Source organism: Phascolarctos cinereus, unplaced genomic scaffold (assembly GCF_003287225.1).
Source record: "Phascolarctos cinereus isolate Bilbo 61053 unplaced genomic scaffold, phaCin_HiC Scaffold_2;HRSCAF=192, whole genome shotgun sequence".
Classification (NCBI taxonomy): domain Eukaryota; kingdom Metazoa; phylum Chordata; class Mammalia; order Diprotodontia; family Phascolarctidae; genus Phascolarctos; species Phascolarctos cinereus.
The window spans coordinates 395,919,180-395,941,917 of NW_027555625.1; the positions used below are offsets into that span (position 1 = coordinate 395,919,180).

Consider the following 22,738-nt stretch of genomic DNA (forward strand, 5'->3'; position numbering starts at 1 on the left):
GAAGATAAGGGAGAGAAAGGGGGTTTTGGTGGGGATAATTTGAGAAGACGGGGGAGAGGGTCAAATGTAGAGCTCATGTAGAGAGGTTTGCCTTGCTGAAGAGAAAGCTCAGCTCTTAATCAGGGCATAGAGGAAAGCAGGAGGGGATTTTAGATGAAGACAAGTGATTGTGAGATGTAGAGAAGGGATAAAAGAAGGAACTCAAAAAGAATGGTCCCTATTTTCTCATTAATGTGTGAAGGTATACTCTCATTTGTAAGGATAGGAGGAGGATTGGTATAGGAGAGCTCAGGAGAGAAGAGAAGGTTTGGAATACTGTGTTGTATGACAGAAAATCAAATCGGGAAGCATAAAAAGGACTTCATCACTTATTTCACTGAGGGAACAGCTGAGATTTGGTAACACAAATCTGAAGTGGACTCAATCAGCATGTGTTTTCTTTGACTTTCGGCAACTTCATTTATGAAACATTTTCATTGGAACAGAGGAGTGAAATGATGGAAATTATCAAGAATTGAAGCTCTGCAAAATTAAAGTGATAATAGGACAATGAAATGAAACATTTAGGAGAAATAAAAAGTGATGCATTGAACTATTTACAAGAATAAGATTAGGGAAAAAACTTCTTGTAGCATTCAAAAGTATTGAGGAATATAGAGATAGGAGGTTTTTCTGAGGAAGAAGGCTAGGTTTAGGAATAAGGCATAGGGAGAAGGGCAGGAGTTATGATCAAATAAAAAAATTTAAATATATTTGATCATGAAAGTTAAACAGTTGTGGGAGATATGAAGGTCAAGGCTGTGATCATCTCTTTGCAGAACCAAGATACGGTGGAGGAGTAGGTTACAGGAGTGGATTATGTTGAGGAACTGAGGTTGGGGGGGTTGAGGGACCATCAACGTTTCTGTTGCCATCTTCTAGTAAAAAAACAAATTCTAGTGGCAAAGAGAGACCATGAGACATGTATTGAACTCCTTTGGAAAGGAGGAGAAATCTCCTGAGATCCAATAGATAATAGATTTGAGAGTCTGAACCGTGTGATAAATTTGGAGTGAACCTCAAAGGTGGAGGGATACCTGAAGGATAGTGGCAGAATAAGAGTTTAAAAAAAGCAATAGAGAGACATATAAGAATTCTGATTGGTCCTCCAAAATCAGTATATTGAGATTATGAGAGGATCGCTAATCAATTCTGGAAAGGAGAGACAAAAATGCAGTTTTACCTATTAATTCCAGAAAAGAGAAAGTTATCTAAAATGAAGGGAAGTGTATTATTTATGGAATGGGAATTTTATGGGGGTTAGTGGAAAGGGTAGTTAAAAGTGGACTATGACCACAGAGCAGTTAGATTAAGGTCAGTCAGTCCATCAATATGCATTTATTTAGTAACTACTCTGTCCTAGGGACAGTGCTAAGCACTGGGAATTTAAAAAAAAAGAAGTGCAAGAGAGAGTCCTTGCTTTCATGGGGCTCAAAATCTGAGAGGGAAGACAACATGAAGTCAACTATACATAAGCAACAAGTGTACAGGAGAAAATAGAAATAATCACTTGAGGGAAATGACTAGTATTAACAGTGATCAGGGAAGTTTTTTGGTAAAAGGTGGATTTTTAGCTCAGATTAAAGGAAACCATGGAGGGCAAGAGGAAGAGGTGAGAGAAGAGATGATTCAGGCATTTGGAACAGCCAGTAAAAATTCTAAGTCAAGAGATGGAGTGTCTTGTGTAAGATAGCGCAAAGAGGTTGGTGTCGCTGGATTAAAGCATAAAGAGAGAGGGTAGAGTAAGGAGAAAGAAGACTAGCAAAATAGGAGAGGGCAAGGTGGTAAAGAATTTTGAAAGCTAAACAAAGTTTTATATGTGATGTTGAAGATGATAAGGAGGAACTTGAGTTTACTGAATTGGGGGAAAGGAGTAAAATAGTAACAACATAAGATGTCTTTATTAGAAAGATTAATTTGGTAGCAGAGTGAAGGATAGATTGTAGTGGTAAAAGACTTGGAACAGAGACACCAACCAGAGGACTATTGCAATAGTACAGCCATGAGGTAATGAGGGCCTGGACTAAGATTGTAGCATTGTCAGAGAAGAGAAGTGGTCATATAAGTGAGGGGGGAGAAAATAGTCAATGAAGCTTGGGGTTGTGGTGGCTTTGGTTTACCATTGGGTATTTGGGGATTCAATACCATAGATTGGGATAATAAGGGAGCATATGCAAATCATGGAAGAAGAACTCTTGCAGTTTAAAGTAAATAAGCTCTGCAGGTAAATTGAGTTTTCTTGTCACCTCACTGTCTGTCTCAAGGATGTCACTAGTAGTTTCCAAAAGGTTATCAATGTTCTTCCTGGCCACTGTTAACCAAAAGCACATTTTCTACTAGAAGCCATAAAACATATTGTTAGTTTTCATCAGTGTAAAGTATGGCTTGTCCATAAATAAGAGTAGTAATAATGTCTGAGTGAAACAGTACATTAATTCTGGAGCTCAAGAAGATTCACATACAATTCTGTGGCTCATTTTTCCTCACAATATCCCTGGGAAAAATACCATCTCTTCTCACTGTCTGGAATTGACATAAAAATCTGTTCATCAGCTTTAAAAAAGTGACCCTAACAGCATTTTAGTAACAAAACCATCTTTCTTCTCTTGTGTCTTTTATATTGTTAGTGGCTAATAAATTAAAACTCTAATGTCAGAAGATTTCATAAAATTTCACCTTGGAGGATACAGGGAATACATTTCTTAGTAGAAATTCATTTGCAAATGGAAAATAGGCAGAAAATTAGGTAATAACCTTTTAGATGAAATCATTGGCTTTTCATCATTATCAAAAGAGAAGAGTTCATTTTATAAACACAGAAATGACATAAAACCAGTGTAAGATTTAAATTTTATTGTTTTCCCTTAAATGGCAGGGTTTTTTGTATAAGTGATTTTTGAAATGGCATCACGCACTTACATGGAACAGTGGATAGATTGCCATACCTGGAGCTATGAAGACTGGAATTCAAGTCTAGCCTAAGAAATTCATTAGCTGTGTGACCCTGAGTGAGTGATTTAACTTCATCTGTCTCATTTTTCTTATCTATAAAACAGTAATAACAATAGTATCTATATCTCAAGTTTGTTTTAAGGGTCAAATGACATAATATTTATAATATGCTTTACAGATGTATGTAAATGCTAGCTATTATTAGTATTGTTAATAATAATAATAATAATGAGAAATTCATTAAATGATATACTCAGACTCAAATGTAGACCCATTTTTAATATAATGATGAGGGTTAAATTTAAACCTGATTAAGTGATCTGTTTTCATAGTTACTGAAATACTTTCATTGAGAAAGGTCTGTGGTATTGAAGACTGGGACGGATGTTACTAGCTGTTTCTGGTATATGTCATCATAGGGGATATAAGATATGTTAACTCTCTCATCATTTCTGACTGAAGCCAGTTTATGAGTCAGTAATTTTAATGGTATAATAGAAGTCATTCCACAGTATAATTGTCACTGGCTTTGGAATTCTTTATTCAAGGTTTAAATCTCACTTCTAATGTAAACTGCTTGTGTCACCTAGGATAAGTCACTGAACCTCCACAAGGTATTACTTTCCTCGTCTCTAAAATGAAGGGCTGGGATTCATGGCCAATGAAGACCTTTCCAGCTCCACATATATAATCCTTTGATTCTGAAGAGTTGGTTTGAAGCAAATAGTTTGTGGTGATTTTCTAAAAACCACATGGCTATTAAGGGTCTGAGGAGTGATTGGAACCCAAGTCTTCCTATTTCAAGCCCACTAATATTCATATTCCAATTATAAAATGGAAAAAAAATAAAACTTTATTTTGGCATCTCTTTATGTACTTTATGATGATTAGGATTGTGGCTTATTGAAAAAGATGATGTAATTTTGCAAAAATAGGACATTAAGATCATACACAGGGATGATAGAAAGCACTCACTCCCAGACAATAGTTCTATTATTTTTTTAAAATAGATTATATTATTTAAGGGTTTTTTCAGACTCAATCATTAGACATTTTAACATGTTTACAGAAGAAGTGTTCTTCCTATAAGTACATAAAGATGTAAACCTACAGTCTATCCATCCATTCTCTTTCTACCGCATATACTTTAGTGGTCACCAATTGACCTGGAATGCTATTTTGGGATGCTCTTAAAACAGTGCATCAAATACAGTGATTTTTAATTCTAATGTCAACTTTTTTTTTCAGAATTCCTTTAGCATCTCTGAAAACAAAATTATGTAAATCATATGGTCATATATCAAAACAAATACTTTCCTGTAGTACTCATATATGCTTATTCCCAAACCATTTATTAAAAATAAAACAAAATATATTAGATTATTGCAGACACCAGTTAATTTGGTATAGAAAAAAAGTCCTTGTTAGGTTAGGCATACAACAGTGTAATGGATGCACCACATAGTTTGTTAAATACCCAGGGAAGAAAATTTATATTATAGAGAGTTCCAAAGTTGAGCAGTTACTGATCTGAAAGAATGTCTTGGGGATGTTTTATGCTAATAAGTCTGAAAAGATAAGACAAGCCTCTATGATTAAAAATGTTATAAGTGAGCAATAAAACTTTGACTTCAATACAGTATTTTACCCAGGACTAGCAAAATGATGAAAGGGTAAGTATCGTCTCCTAGAAACAGTCAGCTTCAGAGAAGCAGATTTTAAGATTCTGAATTATAGATGAGTTGAAATGGGTATTCAAAACGTAGGAATAACTATCCTGATGTACAAATTCTAAAGCTATGCTTTCACGATGTCAAAACATGGTGATAAAAAGGAAAAACTCAGTTAATCACCAAAGTGTTTAATATGCATGTCATTGGACATCCAGGTAGTTGAAAACATTTTGGTACTTGTTTTAATGTAGGCATATACTCCAACACATGGATAGAGGAGGACAGAACTGCAAGAAATGTATAGTTAATTGTAATTAGGCCCACATATAAAGGTACTGTACAGCAATTTCACAATATCAGCCTAATCCAGTTTCTTCCACTTAAATTCAAATCACTCCAAAATTGTGATCTTAGATTAAAAGACAATATTGTGCATCACTAAAATTGACCTAGTTTTCACCTTTGTATCTCAAACACACTGTACACTGCCTGACACACACTGGATAGTTAATAAATATTTGTTGATTAATAATACTTTGATGCTTTGATTTGCTTATTCAGAAGCATAGAAGAATTTGCCGAAAGTTTGTCTAATATTGAAAGAATTCTTATTCTGCCACCAGAACCTGTTGACTTTGTATCAAAGATGTAGAAACTGAGGGAGAGTGAATAAAAAAAAAAGTTCTTTGTCCTGAGGAAGCAAAAGCTACTGGAAGTGGCTTATTTAAAGAGTTCAATATTTTTGCAAGACAATAAGAGTGCTAACTTGTCAACATAGAGTTCCATGATGGATAAGTCTTTTGAAAATTATTCTCTTTTGTCCTTCAGCATAGCTGAAGATACTGGGACCGCACTTATGATGCTAAACACACCATAGGGAAGTACATTATGGAATGATCCATCTCTCCTCCCATCTAAAAAACTTATTTAACATTCTGCTGAAACTAGACTCTTCATGCTTTCCCTAAATATGTGTTTTGCTATATTGCACCTGTATCTTTCTTTGCTTATATCACTCCTAGGGCTAGCATATTCTCCCACTCTTCTCCACCTATTAAAATCTACATATGCTATCAGAATCAGACCATGTGTCCAATGTTTTCATGATAGAAACAAATTAAGCTTAATGTGAATAAACATACCTTTGTGTAGAGAAAGGAATAAGGGTATATTCAGAAATGAATGATACTTAAAAGCAAATGCCATCAATGGACCTTTTAAAAATACTCCATCTAAAGAGAGGTGATAGACTAGATATAGCAAATAGAACAGAAATTCTAGGACATGTCCAATAAGTGGGTTTGTTTTAGTTGGCTATACATATGTATATGTATATGTATATGTATATGTATATCTATATCTATATCTATATCTATATCTATATCTATATCTATATATCTATATCTATCTATCTATTTTAAAGATAGCATCTACTTGTAGGGATGAATGAAGATAAATTAGTTGGTTGAAATAGACATGAATAAAAAAACTATAAAACATTGAAAAATTTAATAAAACCCCAATTCTGGTTATTGCTTAAGGATTAGCTCAAATTATTCCTAAAGGAAGCCTTCTCCGATCCCTCTACTTCCACTTTTGAACAAATAGAAATCATTATGTATAGAATTGTTTCAGTAATTTATCATGTGCTTCCTCATTGTTGTACTCTTTTTCTTGTTATTGAAGTGTTCATGCATTTACATCTTCTATTTCTAATTACATCTTTAGGTCTGTGACAATGTAAATTATATTTTATCATTCTATACATCCTCCATGACACCCAGTAATGTGCCTTGTCCTTAATATTTACATTTCATTGAATGTTTGGTATAATTGATATTGGTATGACTTTCAGTGGTACAAACATCAGTCCACTGAAGATTTGTCTGAATTGATGCAGAATGAAGAAAGTAAACAAAAGAATACACTTGTGAACACACACACATACATAATAACTATAAAGACATAAGTGAAGTGTCAATATTAGTACAAATGTTATGTCATTATAACGTCCAATCTTGGTTCAAAAGAATCAATGAGGAAACACACCTCTCTTACTTCCTTGGAGGGAAGCAGCTCTAAGTAAAGTATATTGCATAAGCTGTCAAGCATGGTTGCTAGGTCAAGTTAGTTATTGTTTTTATTTTTATTGTTGTAGGAAAATCTGACTAAGTGGGTTCATGGTAAAATTATATATCTGAAATGACAGATATAAAAACAAAAGGCCTCAATAAAATGCTAGCATGAAAAAATTATATATAAAAGCCCATCTGTGTCAGCTCATGTTATGGGACTCCTATCCATATGCTCCTACAATTTCTCTTAAAAGATCCACCCAATAAGCTGGAGGCCTTCCTCTATATCTTTTAACATTCTATGGGCAGCAGGCTTACATTCAGAATTTCCACTTTTTGTTCCACACTTTTGCTACATGATTGGATTATTTCCTTTTTCTGTAATTTATTTCTATATACCCATATCTATATCTATATCTATACATATATATATATACATGTATATAGACAAATGTGTATGTGTGTGTGTGTGTGTGTGCTGGATCATTACCTCCTATACCACTATTTGCATTTGTTGGTGTGGGTACTCCAAACACCAATAAAGAACATAATGGAGCAATATTGTCTTGTCTAATTTTATTTACCTGTCTTTCAATAATTTCTCTTTAGAAGATGCCCTCACCAACACAATAGAGAGATTACTCTTGATTTATTAACATTTTATGAACATTTGAGCCATCCATGATCCTATCATTTCCTCTTCTGTTTATATGGGTGGCTGAGGCCTATGGTATATTTTAAACCATTTCTCCCTGCAAGTCACTGATAGTAATGTTTCAGCCTAGGTATGTTTATCCATGCTTTTCCCATTACCCTTTGGAAATGATCAAATAATGCTATTCTAGTTCACAAATCGTCCTTTATGGTATACCTTAGAATTACAGAATTATGACTCTCAGTGAACACATATTCCAGTCCACATATTTGTTTGCTATTTCCCCCAATTCTAGTGTCCTTGACTTGCTACAATACAGCATAGCAACTAACAGTCATGCTTGCCTTTGTATATTTAATATAGTGGCTTTCAATTTCTTTTAGTTAGCCAAATTTCATGTTTATTTATAAAAAAATAATAATTACTGATTTGTCAATAGTATTTTATAGAAATTTTCTCACTTGAGCTGTACAACAGGCCTATGACTCTATGACTTAGTTAAAAATAATAATAGTAATAACTAACATTTATATAGTGCTTACTAATATGCCAAGCACTTTACAGGTATTATCTAATTTTCTCCTCACAACAACCTTGGGAGGTAGGTGCTATTATTATCCCCATTTTATGGATGGGGAAACTGAGGCCAGTATAGGTTAAATGACTCACAAAGAGTCAGCTAATAAATAGCTAAGGACAGATTTGAACTCAGGTTTTCCTGACTCCTAGCCCTCTCTATTCATTGCTTCCACCTACTTACCCAACTCTTAAGAAATGAGAAACCTGTATCTCAGAGAAGTAAAGTGATTTGCTCAGGATCACACAACTGATACATATCAGAATCAGGATTTAAACTCAGATCTCATTGTCTCTAAGTCTAGTGTTCTATTCATTGTTCCTTGCTTCCTAAGGATAGCTAAGCATGTAAATTTAGTTAATCTGTTTTGGTTTCTGTGTTTTACTAGGTTATCCTTCACAACAAGTAACAGGCAGTATCTGTCCTGTGAAAACCAGCTTAGTTGAGCACAGAGAGACTCATCATTAGTAGGCTGCCGCTTAAGTGAGGAATTCTTTGTTTTAATCCAAGAAACAACAAAATTACAGATTTCCCTCAGTCTTATGCAGCCTCCCTCATTTATTTTGCAGTTATGGTGAAGAAAATGGAAGAAAAGGTGATAAGAATCACTACCTTCATACTATCCACCAACGTCAGAATGGTGCTTCTCTAAATGTGTGATCTTTATCTAACAATTAGTGAACTGATCTACTATGGGAAGACCCAAGCCATACTCACATTGATGGTCTTGCTAAAAATGAAACCAGGAGATATAAAAAAGTGAAAGCTAAATAGAAGGCTGTCTCAAACGTTGTTGTTTTTTTCTTTTTTTTCTGAGGGTTATATAAAGGGATTGGCAGATTTGGTTTCATTATGTGTTTCAAGGCAATGACAAGCACCACTTTACTGGTACTTACTCGTCACACCCTGCAGTGGTCAGGTTAGGCATGATCAGAAAGGTCACCAGTAAGAGAAGTGTTTCTTAGGTGCCAATATTTTTTTTTTGCAAGGAATGATGGAATAAATGAAATTTACTGTTTCTTTAAAATGGGTATAGGGTGTGGCTGATTTTGAAACTCTCTGAAGCGGTACCCTTAATAACAGAATTCCTTAGTTGTCAGAACATTAGCCTATGCTGACTGATTTAGTTTTCCTTAAACAGAATTCCATTATAAAGGGAATGAATTTGAGGTGATTAGAACCTGCCAAATGAATACTAATAATTGGTAATGACAGTATGATGATCAATAAATCAAGATATTTTAAGTATCTACTATGTGCAAACACCATTTTAGGCACTGGAAATACAAAAACTAAAGGTGAAAGAGTCTGTTCTCTTAAGAGGTTTGAATCAATGTATACATATGTTATATATGCAAAAATAGTATTTTCATATATGGAAGAATATAAGGTAGTTTAAGGAGGGTGAGCCCTAGCAGTAGGGGTAACCAGGAAAAACTTTAGGTAAATGTTGGTGCTTAACATGAACCTTGAAGGAAGATAAGCATTCTATGTGATAGAGAGGTTAGGAGAGAGTGTATTCCAGGGATTGAGAATAGCCAATGCAAATAAAGGCAGACAGGAGAAGGATTATTGAGTGTGCAGAACATTAATGATGCCAGGTTGATTAGAATGGAAAATTCAGAAAGAAGAACACTCTATGATGACATCAGAAAGGAAGATTGAAGCCAAATTGAGAAAAAATTTAAAGCCAGAGGTATTTATGATTTCTCCTAGAGTCAATTAGAAATCATTTGAGCTCATTGAGTAGGAGGATTACATGGTCAGATCTTCATTTAAGGGAAATCATTATGGTGGTTGTGTGGAAGGTGACTTTGTAGTAGAGAGAAATTTAGTGGAAGGAAAACAATCCTGAGGCCATTGCAGAAGTGATGAAAACCTGATCTAAGGTAGTAGCTGTGAGCATAATGGAAAGGAGACAGATGTGAGAAATGTTGTGGAGGTAGAAATGACAAGGTTTGATAACTGGTTGGACAGGTAGGTCAAGGGAGAGGACGGTGTTAAGAATAATGTCCAAGTTGTAAACTTGAGAGATTGGAAAAATGTTAGTATACTTGACAGGACTAGGAAACTCTGGAGAATATGTCTAATGAATTCTCTTTTAGACATGTTTTATTTGAGGTATCTCTGGGATATCTCTCTTGAAATGTTTAATAGGGGCAATTAGGAAGCACAGTGGGTAGAGTGCACTGGGCCTGAAGTCAGGAAGACCTGAATTCAAATCCAGCCTTAGACACTTGTTAGCTGTGTGACCTTGGGCAAATCATTTAATCTCTGTCTGCCTCAATTTCTTCAACTGTAAAATGAAGATAATAGCAGAACGTACTTTGGATTGTCATAAAGATCAAGTGAGATAATACTGATAAAATGCTTAGCAAAGTACCTGCTACATAGTAGGCACTATATAAATGCTTATTCATCCACCCTCCAATTTGCGATATGAGACTCAGGAGAGAAAGGGCCAGGTATGTAGATCTAGGAGTCATTTTCATAAGGGTGATAACTAACATAATAATTGATCAAGTGAGAAAACATAAACAGAAGCGGGCTGGGCTGATAATGATAAGGTGATATCTCACATTTACATTGTGTTTTAATGCCCACACAAACACATACACATATATAATTTTCTTTGATCTTAGTTGTTTTATTTTATTTTTTTTTTTAGTTTTGGATGATAGAAGATCACTTTGAGAACAAAGGCTGAGAAAGTGGAGGGGTAGAAAACAATGATGATACAATAATATTATGGGAGCATAGAAGTCAATATTTGTTGGGAAAAGGAAAATATATTAATTAATAGGGATCTTTTAAGGCTTTTATTTGACTTCCAGATACATTTGGGCAGTTCTGTTCATTCATTACATCCATTAAAAAAAAAAAAGATTGCATTCCATAAGGTAAGCAGAAGTGAAGGATCTGGAGTCACAAAAGAAAAAAGTTCTCTATTTTTATATCTGCCTACATGAAAACCTATTTAGGTATTACAGATAAATTGCATTGGGCTTATGTTTCAGGGATCTAAAGGAGATAAAATGTAAACCATGAATTCTTGAACATTTTTTTAAATTTTATGAATTTATTTTGATTTGTCAACAATCACTTCTATATGCTTTTGAGTTGAAAATTTTTCTCCCCCTTTTCCCTCCCACCCTCCCCAAGATGGTGCACAATCTGATATAGGCTTTACATTTACATACCCATTAAACATATTTTCACATTAGTGAAGTTGTAAGTAAAAATAAAAACCAATAGGAGGAACCATCAGAAAGATGAAACAAAACTCAACAGAAGGTAAAAATAAGTGATAGTGGTTCGACTTCCATAGTTCTTTCTTTGGATATGGACAGCATTTTCTATCCTGAGACCTCTGAAGATGTCTTAGATCCTCATAATGCTGAGAAGGGTTCAATTTAACAATCTTAGTCATTGCATAATGTGGCTGTTATTGTGTACAAAGTCCTCTTGGTTCTGCTCACTTCACTGTTGAACATTTTTTAGAAGAGATTCTTATTTGGCATTTGATCAGAGAAATGTATTACATGTACTCGTGTAAATTATGTCTAACGTCTATGTATGTGGTCATGTCTCCACCAAGACAGAATTTTTCAGTACATCTGAATGTTTGCTATTAGCAGTGAAACAGCAATCACTGCTTCACTCTATTATTTATGGTTATGTCTGTGCAATACCAGAACATATGGATGATAAATATAAAACATAATAATGTTGGTGCTTAGCATTTATTTACTTTGATAGTTTTAAAGATTTATGATTTTATCAGTGTGTATACTCTACCCCCTGACACAGATGGTAACCCCTCCATACTAGAGTAAACAGTTGCTCTGGCCAAGAAAAGACATAATCTCACAACCAACTTCCTAGCTTCTCTTATATTTAGCTGTGCTACTCCTTGGATGAGAAGTATATGTTGTTTTCAGGCTCATATTCCACATCATTCTAGCTTGGTGAAACCTTCTACAGCTTACGTTTCCATGGCATAGCTTTTAGATTATTCTGCATTATGTCCAAGCTATGAGGAAGAATTGGGGTGTCTTCAGCTCTGCGGGTATATACCTGGAACATTGCCTTCATTAAAGACAAAACATCATCCCACTAATGTTTACCACTCCCTTTGATAGAGTGCTATTTCAAATTCTGGATTGACTTTTAACTTTTTTCCCCTGTAATTGGGGCTTTCTTCCTCATTCTTGGATTTGGTCACTCGAGTAATTCTACTTGAGTCCAAAGGCCGTCTGGTTTACTATCACTCTGACAAAAACCAAAACAAAGCAAACAAAAGAGTATCTTTCATTTGGATCCTGATAATTGGCCCTCAATCAAATACTGCGGACCCAAACACTTTTCCTAGATTGCTAGATTGGACAAGAATAAGACTCTATTGGATTCCAGGTCTCTGTGAGGTCAAATAACTGGAATGTTAGCTGACATTTGACTGCTTGAAAATATACAGATATTTAAGCCAGATAATGCAATTAAGATGGATATTCTAAAAGGTGGACAGATTGTTTTTCATTATTTTTATGTTATGGAGAAATAATCCTCATGAAAGGGGTGTTAAAGAAACTACTTGAGGGAGTAGTAAAAGCATTTGAGTAAACTAGTTGCCTATTTCTGTGATCACTGATAACACCAAATGTTTTTAGTGTGACTAATGAAATCTTTGTCATATATTCTTATTGCTTTTTATAGTGAGCTAGAGACTAGGATGGTTTGGGAAGTGAAAAAATAGGAAAAATTGAGTTTTAGTAATTTGTAATATTGGAAAAGTGATTTTGAAAGACGAGCTTCCATAACTTAGTTATGCTAGTACTTGGATAGTAGGCTCATGGTCTAATTCTACGCCCACATTCCAAGTCATTCTAGCTTGATAGAAATTGTTAGGGCTTACATTTCTGTGGTATAGTTTTTGATGATCCTATCTCACATCCATGCCATTAGATGAATCACAGCAGTACCAATCTTATGGAATAGTGAGGGAGCAGAACTAGTATACCACTATCCTAAAAGATAAAGCCTCTTCTTAACCAATCCTTACCATTCCTTTTTGCAGGGTCCTATTCAAAATTATGTGTTGAATTTTCCATCTGATAAGGAAGACTTTCAGTCCAAGGCTAGTATCTTTAGGTCTGTGTCGGACTAAAAGGATTTGAGAACTCTCTTCATCTCCATCTATAGAAATGTCCATTCCCTAGAAAGGATAAACTTATTAGCATTTTATTATGCTTTACGTACATGATCTCCTTTGAGTCTAATGAGATCATGACAGCAGATATTTTTATCTATATTATAGATGAAGTAATTAAAACTCAGTTAAGTTAAATGACTTATCTGTGGTCTTACTGTTATTAAGTGTGAGATACCTGATTTGAACTCAAGCCCCCTTACTACAAGTTCTGCACTCTACTCATAGTACTGTGCTGCCTCATTTAAAGTTGAGAAAAACCTCTGCAGAAGCTTCTAAGTACATTTTAATTGCTTTTCTTGTTGTACATCTTGAACCTTGTTGGAAGCCTAGTCTCTGGACATGTACTTATAATGGCCTAGAAGAAGCCTTTGGGGTATATCCTGTGTTACTGAATAATTTGCCACTGGAAGACAGCAGCTAAAAAGCAAAAAAAAAAAAAAATCTTCTGTTGTGTATCCTGTTATATTCACAACTTCAAAAAAAAAAGGATCTGGGTGTTTGACTTACAGTTAGATTTCTCAACGTCTAGGGAAATCTCACTTTGCAACACCTGCCTGAGGCATCATGGCCTCACTAGCCCTATCTACTCAGAGTGACAGATTAGTGATTTACACTGACCATAAGCGAGTATTGTTTCAGAACCAACTGGTTATCAGCCAGTTGTTGGCACCAGGATTTTCATGTCATCCAAAATCCTCAAAGAAATGTCAGCACCAAAGAGTATCACATTAAATAGTCTTAATTTAGGGAAAGTCTGAGTAAATTTTCCTTGAAAGTCATTGGGAAAAAAGGGGCTCAAAAATAAAGGTATTCAAGGCAAGCAGAAAACAAAATCAGAGGCACCATTGTTGAATGCCAGTGTTCAAAGATGACCATTACAGCTTTCAAACTAAGAAGTAATGCAAATTTAGAATGTCCTTTAATTTGGGCTTACAAGGATCTTGTCTCTCACAATCTTAAGCATAAAGAAAATATGACAATAGCCAAAGACTGAAAGTCTGTTCTTAGGGACAGCTGAAGAATGTAGGAACCTGTTTTGGGTTCTCCTATTATAGTTTTTGTTTATTTTTCAAATTATGAACTTGACAGTAACTAACAGATATGAATATGTCTATATAGGAAGGGTAGAAAGAAAGGACTGCGTATTAAACTGTAACTACCACATACAACATTTAAGTATAGATTATATTTGACAAAAAAGTTTCAAAACTGCTCTTCATTCTGGTGTCCCTTTTTGGACTTCCTTCTACTCTTGTCTATGTGTTTTCAAATGCTTCATTGATGCTGTTTTCTTTTTTTCACGTTATTGTTCCGTGGAGTGGTCAGGTCAAAACCTGGAGGTCAGTTTCATATTGCACAATGATGTTTTCCTGGTCTTGGGAAATGCTAAATTATAAAGTTGTTTGGCTTTATTGGCCCTGGAGCTAAAAGCTAATTTAAATATGCAGAAGAGCTATAATTTTATCAGTAATCTTCCTGCAACAAAGCATACCATATTTATTTTGACTTAGTAAATAAATCCTAGCAGATTGCATGGAGCATTGAGAATTCAATGAATTGTCCAGGGTTATATAGTTAGTAAGTTTCAGATAAAGTTTGAACCTAGGTCTTATTTACTCCAAGACCAATACCTTTGTTGCCATACCAAAATACGTCTTGCATTAAAATGACCATATATTAAGTGGTAAGTTTGTTGGGAAGGAATAAAAATATAATATTTGGCATTTTCCAAAGCACTATTTTTAAATGAATTAATCTATATTCTAGGATCTTTTAAAGTTTTATTTTTGTAATTACCAGAAATGTTTTTTTTCTCTCTCTCCCATGCACTAACAGGCTAATAGAAATGAAAAAGAAAAACGAATATGCAACATCCCAGAAAAACAAATATTCTCGTTGACCATGTTAAAAATAAGTCTCATTTTGACCCTCGAATTCATCATCTCTCTATCAAGAGGTAGATAGCATTGGTTTTCTGGAGTCATGAATAGATATTGGTATCCTTTCGTATCAAAACTCATTGTTTAGCATATGAGGCCCTCATAAATCCACTGGCAATGCCAAAGAAAATAACACATTTATTTCAAGCAGCACTGTCTGCCATATAACTTTACTTATAACTTCTTGTAGGTTGCTACACCAGTGGTCATGAGAACACTGCTGCTCAGAGAGAATCCCTAAAGAATGCAAAAGCCGATTCTGAATGAGAGAAAAGCCTTTATTTTTTCTTTTTAGGATAAAAAAATCCTGGAAAACATCCCAGATTATGCATCTGCCCCTCTAATTTAGACCTCAGAGTAGAAAGCTCTGGGGAAGAACAGCTTAGTGTATTTATAGTGAGGAGTCCATTATTTTTCATCCTGGAAAACATCTGTGTGTAGTTGTGCCCAGCCTACCTTGGATGAAGGCCTGAAGCCATCATCTAGGATCTCAGAACAGTAAGTACAGCTCTTCCTGTGTATCTGGGGAGCTACAAAATAAGTAGATTTTCACACTGAAAAAGTGAAGTCTGCAGTCAATTAAAAGAGGGTAAAATTAAGTTAAAGAACTTTTGATGCCCATATGTTTTTGCCCATTGTTTTGTCAGATTATGGAGAAGATCCTAAAGTGTATGGCTCCATGAAAGAGAAATGTGAATGAAATTCTGGGAAAGCAATGTTCTTTCAAGTGATTTCCATATGATCTTTTTATTTAAAATATTTTACCTATTTACTCCAAATCCATTATGCTAGTTGGTTCATACCATTAGTCTAGTACCATTGTTTATAGGGTATTGAACAGGTACTGGAAAGGTACAAAAGAAAATGAGAGGTAGTCTGGTGAAGTCAAAAGTATATTGGCATAGGAGTCAGGAACCCTAGCTTTTATTCCTTTTTCTGTGACTATCTAGTGATCAGCAAATTCCTTCCACCTTATTGCTGGGATTTAAAATTATCTTTTGTAATGGAGAGATTTTCATTGTAATGAGACTTGTGACAAGATTTTATTTCTATGAAGCACTTGCAGGCAGATCCTCTGGAAGGTTGATGAACAGAGGCCAAAATTACAGGAAAGGTATTTTCCTGGCTAATAGCCCTATCCCTGCCTGGCAGAATGGACTTTCTCTGTGTGAAAAAAGCTGGTGGCTTTTTTCCTGAAGGTGACAAAGCTCTGATCAAGCCACAGCACACAACAGGATTTGGGGATTGGTCAAGTCTGAAAAGATGTGCAGCACTGTGACATCTCCCCTTAGGAACTCAATGAAACTTAATTAATTGAAATTGATATTAATTTAAAGGGAACAGAAAGGGGGTGGAGGGAAAAGAATTTATTCTGCTATGAGAGAATCTCAAATTTCCACTTTTGATAGCATCTCCACTGAATTTTATCTTAAGGCATTCTAATATGGTGGAGGTTGGTTGCTAGGCCATCCTATTTGCTTTCTTTTCTATTATTTATCTTTTTTTCTGACTTTGATTATAATTAATTGTGTAAGTGACATGAATTAATCAATAAACACTTATTAAGCACCTACTATGTTCGAGGCACTGTGCTAAGTAACATCTCCTATAAAATGATAACGTTGAGTGATGAAACCCTGTATCAAAATCCACCTCAGATCCTTATTACTTGTTTTACATCAAGCAAGGAAATTAACTTCTTTCCACTTCATCTTTAAAATGAAAGGATTGGATTTGCTGGCCTTTAAGTTTCCTTCCAGATCTAAATTTTCACCCTATGATATGCCAGGGATCTAGTCTTGTGTCATCTTTGTAATTTTGGTAGTTCGGTAGTTTTGCATATATAGTAGGCACAATAAATATTTGTTTAATTGAATGTGTGTATGCCTGCTCGAACAAGTATAGATTTCAGATCTATAATCTGTCCCTTTAGAGGTGAAATGTATTGTAAAAGCTAACAAAGCAGCTGATAATCTGTTTCAGGTTAAATACTTAATACAGGTAGTGCAGCACAGTAGATAAGAGTACTGAACTCGCAGTCATAAAGATCTGGGTTTGAAGATCATCTCTAATACTTTGTAGCTAGGCAATATGGACAAACAACCCCTCTCAATTTCAATATTTGCATCTACAAAAATGCTTGAAGTATATACCCTGCAGGATTATCGTTATGCTTAAATGAGACAATGTACTGTATGTAAGATGTTTTGCAGATTTTAAGATGTTATGAATATGGCAGTTAGTATTATGAAAGTATCTTTAATTATTCCTTAGCTAGGTTTTGTGGAGAATCAATGTACTTCCAGATTGCAAACTTTGAGACATATCTAATAGGAGGCAACAGTGAAGTATTGGTACTGTATTTCAGGTTTAATATAGCCACCGAGGTCCACATATACAGGATAATATCTGTGTGGAACAGTAGGCTGAGTTAGGCAGTGATATATCATCAAGTCTTATTTATCTAAAGAGATGAACTCAGTGTTCTTGTTCATTTAATATTCTGATCAAATGAAATCTACATTCTCTTTTATGATTCAAAACGGCTGCCAAGGTCATGTAATACCTCAGTTGTCATCATGAACATTGATTTGCATCATTCAGCACTGCGGCTGGAGAAAGAGTATTGGGCTAAATTTATATTGACCTTATTATAGTCCTAGAAGGGATTTTTTTATGAGAAAGAGAGAAATTATGAGAAACAAAATGATATCAAGGAATTTTATAGTAGTATTCAAATACATGTAGTTCATTCAGGTGATTTGTTGTTTGGAAATCCAATGAGCAGGAGCTTATCACATAAAAGTTGTCTTGCAGCTCTAGTTTTGAGGGTTTGCATCACAGTGAATTATGTGTTTCCTTGCTGTTTAGCCAAAAGGAACAAAAAAACTGGTAGTGTTAAAAATGGTATCCAGTGGCACCTGATAAAAGAAATGAATTTTTTTTTTACCAAAGTGCAAATGAAAACAAAAAATGCAAACGTCTTGTATGTATATAGGTTTGTGTATGTGTCTATGTATATGAGTATGTTCGTGTATGCACATTCGAAAAAAAATTCAGCAAAGATCAAACCCTTCCGCAGTACTTTATCTGTGTCAGGAGTAGCTGTTTGACAGTTTGTGGGAGTGAATCTAATTAAGAGTTTCTTGCTCTCATTAATAGACTGGATCAAGTTAACCTCTCAAAAGAGGGAAATGTAGACCTTATAACTACATTCCCAAACTGCGCATTTAGCATTTATGTATTGTTTCCACCTAAATAAATGACAACAACATTTTTAAAATGTGTCCTCCCTGGCTTTGGGTGTAGGGAGGAAAGAGGAGAGAAGCAGAAATGTTAAAGGACAGAGAAGATGAATAAATTCTGGGCTACTTATAGATGGCCAGGTATATTGGGATGGGTAGTACTTCAGGTAATAGTAGAATGCACGCGAATCAGCTGTAACTACTGTTTATGCAATGTAAATGTATTACAAAGAATCTATTGATGAATATTTTTATTGTGCTGATTTTCTATGAACTCACTGTTTGTTGCTCCCACTAAGGGTCTGTGAATGGGATGCTAAAGATGATATAGTCTCTCTGTGAATTTTTTGTCTACCTTTTGTTCTTTTAGCCTCAGTAGCCAGAAATCTGATGATGACTATGAAGATTACGCTTCAAACAAAACATGGGTTTTAACTCCGAAAGTCCCAGAGGGAGATGTCACTTTCATCTTAAATGGCTTACTGGAAGGATATGACAACAAGCTGAGGCCTGACATAGGAGGTGTGTTCTCCACTCCTTCCCTAATGCTTCATGTGAACGTATCTGTATAGGAAACAGAGACCAGAAGTCTTTAGGAACCTGAGCCGAGTCATGGACATTCTCTGGCCCCTTTTACACCAATCAGTCTAGCTATTTCAGAAAATCCAAGATGCTCAGGAATAAAGAGCCTTGAGGAAGGGACAGTGAACAGCAGCAAGAAAACCTTGATGAAAATAGGGAGAAGGGAAATACCATTTTTAGTGTATTTGGAAGTTAATGATCAATATGTGCAGTGAGCACATGGCAGAGGACAAAGAAAAGTGAGGCAGACATGCAGTTAATGAATGGCTTGGAAGTACATATGGGGTAAAGGTTTAAAAACAATGCTCTCTGGGGAGGAAGGGAAGAGGGAAATTTATGCGTACTCGCTTTTAAGTTTAATGTGAATTATCAATACATCCTTGAGTCTAGACAATCAGCAAAACAATAAATTAAGCCTTTATTTGTAGCAAATACTCACACTGAAAATTTTTAAAAATAGGTTTTTACAAATTGGTTAGAGGCACACACTTATAACATCTAATTTAAAAATGCAAATAGAGCCAAGAATTAGGATATGGGAACTATCCTACATATGTCCAATATCAGTACCCTCTGACAAAGTGGTATGTGTTCCATATGGTGCTCTAGTATGATGGAAAGAGTTGTAACTTCCACCATACATCATTAGGAAACAGGAATTATATTGGTCAGAGCTGTATGGAAAGAATCATAGAATTTTTCAGGTTTGTTGAACCTTGAGTGGCAATGTGTTAAGGGGGATAAGAGTCTATCCTTGAAGTTAACATATTGTTGAATTCATATCATATGAAATATGCTACCTGTGGGACCTTGAGCAAGGAACTTGATCCTGTACAGGAAACCCTGTGATTGTAAGTTACATACACATTTCCAGTCATCAGACATGAGTTACTGTAGAGAGTTTTCTGTACTAATAATATCATATCTCAATTAAAAAAGATGGTGTAGTGAGCATTTAGTTCCATTCTTGTTGATTTACAGATAAAAAGAATCAGAAGAAAAAAGGCAGAGGTGTAGCAAAGCTAGTTAAAGCAATGGAGCTGGATGAAAACAATCCCTCATCAACTCATTTAACTATTGCTTTATAATATACTCTATATTCATAACTCTAGCTCTAATCATGTGAAGTGGTTATCAATCTTTAACTTCCATGGAAATTCTGCTGAGCAAATTTCCTACTCATATTCACTACAGAACGGGCAGTTCATCATAGCCAAAGAAGAACGTAGGAAATTCAGCAGAAAGATGTTTCCCAAGTTGTGCATTTTGAACAAATATAATTATGACAGTAACAATCAAATATTGGCAGTTTTCAAAGGAGTTTTTTGTGAAAGTCACATTTATGTAAATGTTTACCTTATTCATTGATTCAAGTTAAAGATATATTTCTATCACCTTAGATGAAAATTATTCAATCAGCTAAAGCTAAGCCATATAACATTAATATTGGTGATTTTTACTTATTCATGTAATATATATTTTTTATTTTCTTCACAGTAAAACCAACATTAATTCACACTGACATGTATGTGAATAGCATTGGACCAGTGAATGCTATTAACATGGTGAGTTTTAGGTTTTGGTCTATATTTTGGTGTTAACTTTAAAAACTGATCGTTTGAAAAGGCCTCTGGGTTTTGTGTTTAGGCTTTGTAATTATTTAAAATTTTCTCACTTTCAACAGATATTTCTTCAGTGACTCTTATTTTCTTCTTCCTTTTTTTTTGTAAGGCAATTGGGGTTAAGTCACTTGCCAAGGGTCACACAGCTAGTAAGTGTCAAGTGTTTGATCTGAGGTCAGATTTGAACTCAGGTCCTCTTGACTTCAGGCCTGGTGCTCTATCCAGTGCGCCACCCAGTTGCCCCCAAGTGACTCTTATTTTCAAGACACTTTGCTGGGTACCACAAAGGAAATTTCATTTTTAATTGAGTATAGGGGTATTTTTGAAAATGGAAAAGTAGTTAGCTTAAAGTTGGAAATTTCTCAACAAATACTGTAGATGGAATAACAACAGTAAGATATGATAAGTATAACCAGTGTACTGGATTCCCTAAAACACAATTGTGATTACATATTTTTAAGGCTATAGGATAATAGCTTATATGCCATGCTGTCTATTATTTATACCAGAAATATCTGGTTCTCATTTATATGTGTCTTAAATAATACTACTGAGACAAAAGGTAATTAGCTGATGAAGAATTATAGAAAATGTTTGGTTCTCATTTTTATAGTTTGTACATGTGTAACAAAGAAAAAGTGAGTGAAGGTTTATCTCTGATATTGCAACTTTCCCAATAACTATTTTTCTAGTCATTTGTGTCATTAAGTAAAAGTTACAAGCACAATGAAATACATAGTGAAAATGGATTTTGTGTCTATGACAAAATGTTAGCTCTATCATGCTTTCTCCATCGCAGCCAAATTGGCCAAATTGCTGCTCCTCATATATGGCACCCTCTATATTGATATGTGGTGCTCCTACATCTATGCTTAAGGTCTCATAGCCAGCTACTGACAGGAATAGATTCTCACTCTTGTGATTTTAAAGCTAGCCAGTATTCCTTCTGATATCGTGGTGTCTTCCCTTTTTACAAGGTCTGTAATGCTGGACTGCATGTAGAATAGTCTAAGGAAAAGACAGGGCATCCACAAGAAGGCATCTTTCAGTTGGTAGGATTTTGAGAAAAGTGAGTAGAGTATGAATAGGACTTTGTTTGATTGGGGTCATTTCTCAACTTACTTGGAAAATAACTTAAGTGGATCAAAGGATCAAACTGTTACTTTAAGGAGAATTTTCAGCTTTGATTAGCACCATGGGATATGGAATTGGCTGGCTCACATTAGTGCTGGATTCTTGTGAAATAATTCACTTGCTAATGTCTCTTTGTAGTAGAAGACTTTTATCGATCTTAGGAAATGTTTCGTTGTTGCTCACGGCCAAAAAACAAATTTTTATTGCACTTTAAATTAGTTAACAGGGTCACAAAAATAAAAGTAATTTCATCCTCCTTCTAAATTCAGTAAGCTGGAGGAAAGATAATGTCAAAATATCCTTCTGATGATCTTAGACTGGCTGACTTCATGTTTTCTTTAAAACAACAGGAGTATACAATTGACATTTTTTTTGCGCAAACCTGGTACGACAGACGCCTGAAATTTAACAGTACCATAAAGGTCCTCAGGCTCAATAGCAACATGGTTGGGAAGATTTGGATCCCAGACACTTTTTTCCGGAACTCCAAAAAAGCCGATGCCCACTGGATCACGACGCCTAACCGCATGCTCAGAATTTGGAATGATGGCCGTGTACTATACACACTCAGGTGCGTTTTCTTCTGTTAAAAGTTTGGATGACATTAAGGAAAAAGGGAGCAAATATTATTCTCAGTACTTAAATGCATAATTGGAATTTTCAACACATTTCAGGTAGACAGCAAAGCATTCTAATCTTGTGAAATGAGTTCTCCCCCCCCATCCAGTTTTGACAAATTCCTGGAGATATCTAAATATGAAGAGGGTTATTGGCAGTAATGCTTATGTGAATTAATAGTAGGATTTCTGTCATGCCCTGGTGGCATTTATTGTTGCCTTTCTGCCAGTAATAACATATGTATCCTTCCCATACTTTCATCATTTTATAGTGAGTTCTACTAATTGAAAGCTAGGGAAGTATTGATTGAATAAGTCATCTCTAGGATCACTGAATAGTTGATACACTTTAAAACACCTTGGCTTCAATGGAAACCATTACTACAGAGATATTTTTGAATGATGAAGTGTCTGTAAC

At 35.0% G+C, this 22,738-nt stretch overlaps 1 protein-coding gene across 2 annotated transcripts in view; it reads left to right on the forward strand.

The window, feature by feature from the left end:
• Positions 1–22,738, forward strand: part of GABRG2 (gamma-aminobutyric acid type A receptor subunit gamma2) — a 138,110-nt gene that overhangs the window by 22,727 nt on the left and 92,645 nt on the right. For both annotated transcript variants that reach the window (XM_020992420.2, XM_020992421.1), the window contains exons 2-4: positions 18,736–18,887; positions 20,445–20,512; positions 22,054–22,274. In XM_020992420.2, coding sequence (XP_020848079.1) covers positions 18,736–18,887; positions 20,445–20,512; positions 22,054–22,274 — 441 coding nt within the window. The remainder of the gene's footprint in view (positions 1–18,735; positions 18,888–20,444; positions 20,513–22,053; positions 22,275–22,738) is intronic.